Source organism: Lottia gigantea, assembly GCF_000327385.1.
Source record: "Lottia gigantea unplaced genomic scaffold LOTGIsca_4913, whole genome shotgun sequence".
Lineage (NCBI taxonomy): Eukaryota > Metazoa > Mollusca > Gastropoda > Lottiidae > Lottia > Lottia gigantea.
The window spans coordinates 274-2,360 of NW_008709692.1; the positions used below are offsets into that span (position 1 = coordinate 274).

Below are 2,087 nucleotides of genomic sequence, written 5' to 3' on the forward strand. Positions count from 1 at the left end.
ACACACATAAACTTCTCATCAAATTATTCAACATCAAACACATGAAAGTCCTTTCAAAAATAAACATCCGTGAAGTTATCTCCCTGTTAACATACCTGTTTGAATGATGTTTATTTAAGTAAGATATGATATAAGATAATTTGTATTTACAGATTGGTAATGATGAGTTTTTTACTGTGAGATTCTCAGATGATGATAGTGATGTAGTGTGATATAATATAAGATAATTTGTATTTACAGATTGGTAATGATGAGTTTTTTACTGTGAGATTCTCAGATGATGATAGTGATGTAGTGTGATATATTATAAGATAATTTGTATTTACAGATTGGTAATGATGAGTTTTTTACTGTAAGATTCTCTGATGATGATAGTGATGTGGTGTGATGTATTATAAGATAATTTGTATTTACAGATTGGTAATGATGAGTTTTTTACTGTTAGATTCTCTGATGATGATGGTGATGTAGTGTGATATATTATAAGATAATATGTATTTACAGATTGGTAATGATGAGTTTTTTACTGTGAGATTCTCTGATGATGATAGTGATGTAGTGTGATATATTATAAGATAATTTGTATTTACAGATTGGTAATGATGAGTTTTTTACTGTTAGATTCTCTGATGATGATGGTGATGTAGTGTGATATATTATAAGATAATTTGTATTTACAGATTGGTAATGATGAGTTTTTTACTGTGAGATTCTCTGATGATGATAGTGATGTAGTGTGATATATTATAAGATAATTTGTATTTACAGATTGGTAATGATGAGCTTTTTAATGTAAGATTCTCTGATGCTGATAGTGATGTAATGTGATACATTATAAGATAATTTGTATTTACAGATTGATAATGATGAGTTTTTTACTGTGAGATTCTCAGATGATGATAGTGATGTAGTGTGATATAATTTGTATTTACAGATTGGTAATGATGAGCTTTTTAATGTAAGATTCTCTGATGATGATGGTGATGTAGTGTGATATATTATAAGATAATTTGTATTTACAGATTGATAATGATGAGCTTTTTAATGTAAGATTCTCTGATGCTGATAGTGATGTTATGTGATACATTATAAGATAATTTGTATTTACAGATTGATAATGATGAGTTTTTTACTGTTAGATTCTCTGATGATGATAGTGATGTAGTGTGATATATTATAAGATAATTTGTATTTACAGATTGGTAGTGATGAGTTTTTTACTGTAAGATTCTCTGATGATGATGGTGATGTAGTGTGATATATTATAAGATAATTTGTATTTTCAGATTGATAATGATGAGCTTTTTAATGTAAGATTCTCTGATGATGATAGTGATGTAGTGTGATATATTATAAGATAATTTGTATTTACAGATTGGTAATGATGAGTTTTTTACTGTGAGATTCTCAGATGATGATAGTGATGTAGTGTGATATAATATAAGATAATTTGTATTTACAGATTGGTAATGATGAGTTTTTTACTGTGAGATTCTCTGATGATGATAGTGATGTAGTGTGATATATTATAAGATAATTTGTATTTACAGATTGGTAATGATGAGTTTTTTACTGTGAGATTCTCAGATGATGATAGTGTGATATATTATAAGATAATTTGTATTTACAGATTGGTAATGATGAGTTTTTTACTGTGAGATTCTCTGATGATGATAGTGATGTAGTGGTTATTGCTGCTCTTCAAAACCAGACTCTCAGGTTGGTATATTACTATATCTATCTTGAATACACTTACAAGTGCTCTTGCTCAATATATTATGTATATGTAAATCATTGTAAAAATCACTAAGCCACCTAATAAGGGGTTAAGAATTTACATAGATCATTTAATCAACCTAGAAAGGGCCAGGCCAAAGTAGCAGTAAGCCAAATTTGAGGGGAAATTCAAAGATATTAGTGAGCCAACATATAGGGTGTAAGCGGTAAAAGGAAAAGATGTTTTAGATGGCAGTAGTAAGCCAGCTCAGAGGGTGTAAGGGATAAAAAGTAATATAAAATGTGATATATAATAATAAATAAGAGCATTATCTAATTCAAAACAGAAGATAATGACTGAATCATAGCAT

At 28.4% G+C, this 2,087-nt stretch overlaps 1 protein-coding gene across 1 annotated transcript; it reads left to right on the forward strand.

Moving 5' to 3' along the window:
* Positions 1 to 328: 328 nt before the first annotated feature.
* Positions 329 to 1,719, forward strand: LOTGIDRAFT_176853 (hypothetical protein; the record flags this gene model as incomplete). The annotated part of the gene is made up of 7 exons (XM_009061666.1): positions 329 to 382; positions 593 to 643; positions 769 to 819; positions 935 to 958; positions 1,199 to 1,249; positions 1,287 to 1,310; positions 1,631 to 1,719. Coding segments are annotated over 7 exons (344 nt in total), but the record flags the coding sequence as incomplete, so codon positions are not given.
* Positions 1,720 to 2,087: the final 368 nt, after the last annotated feature.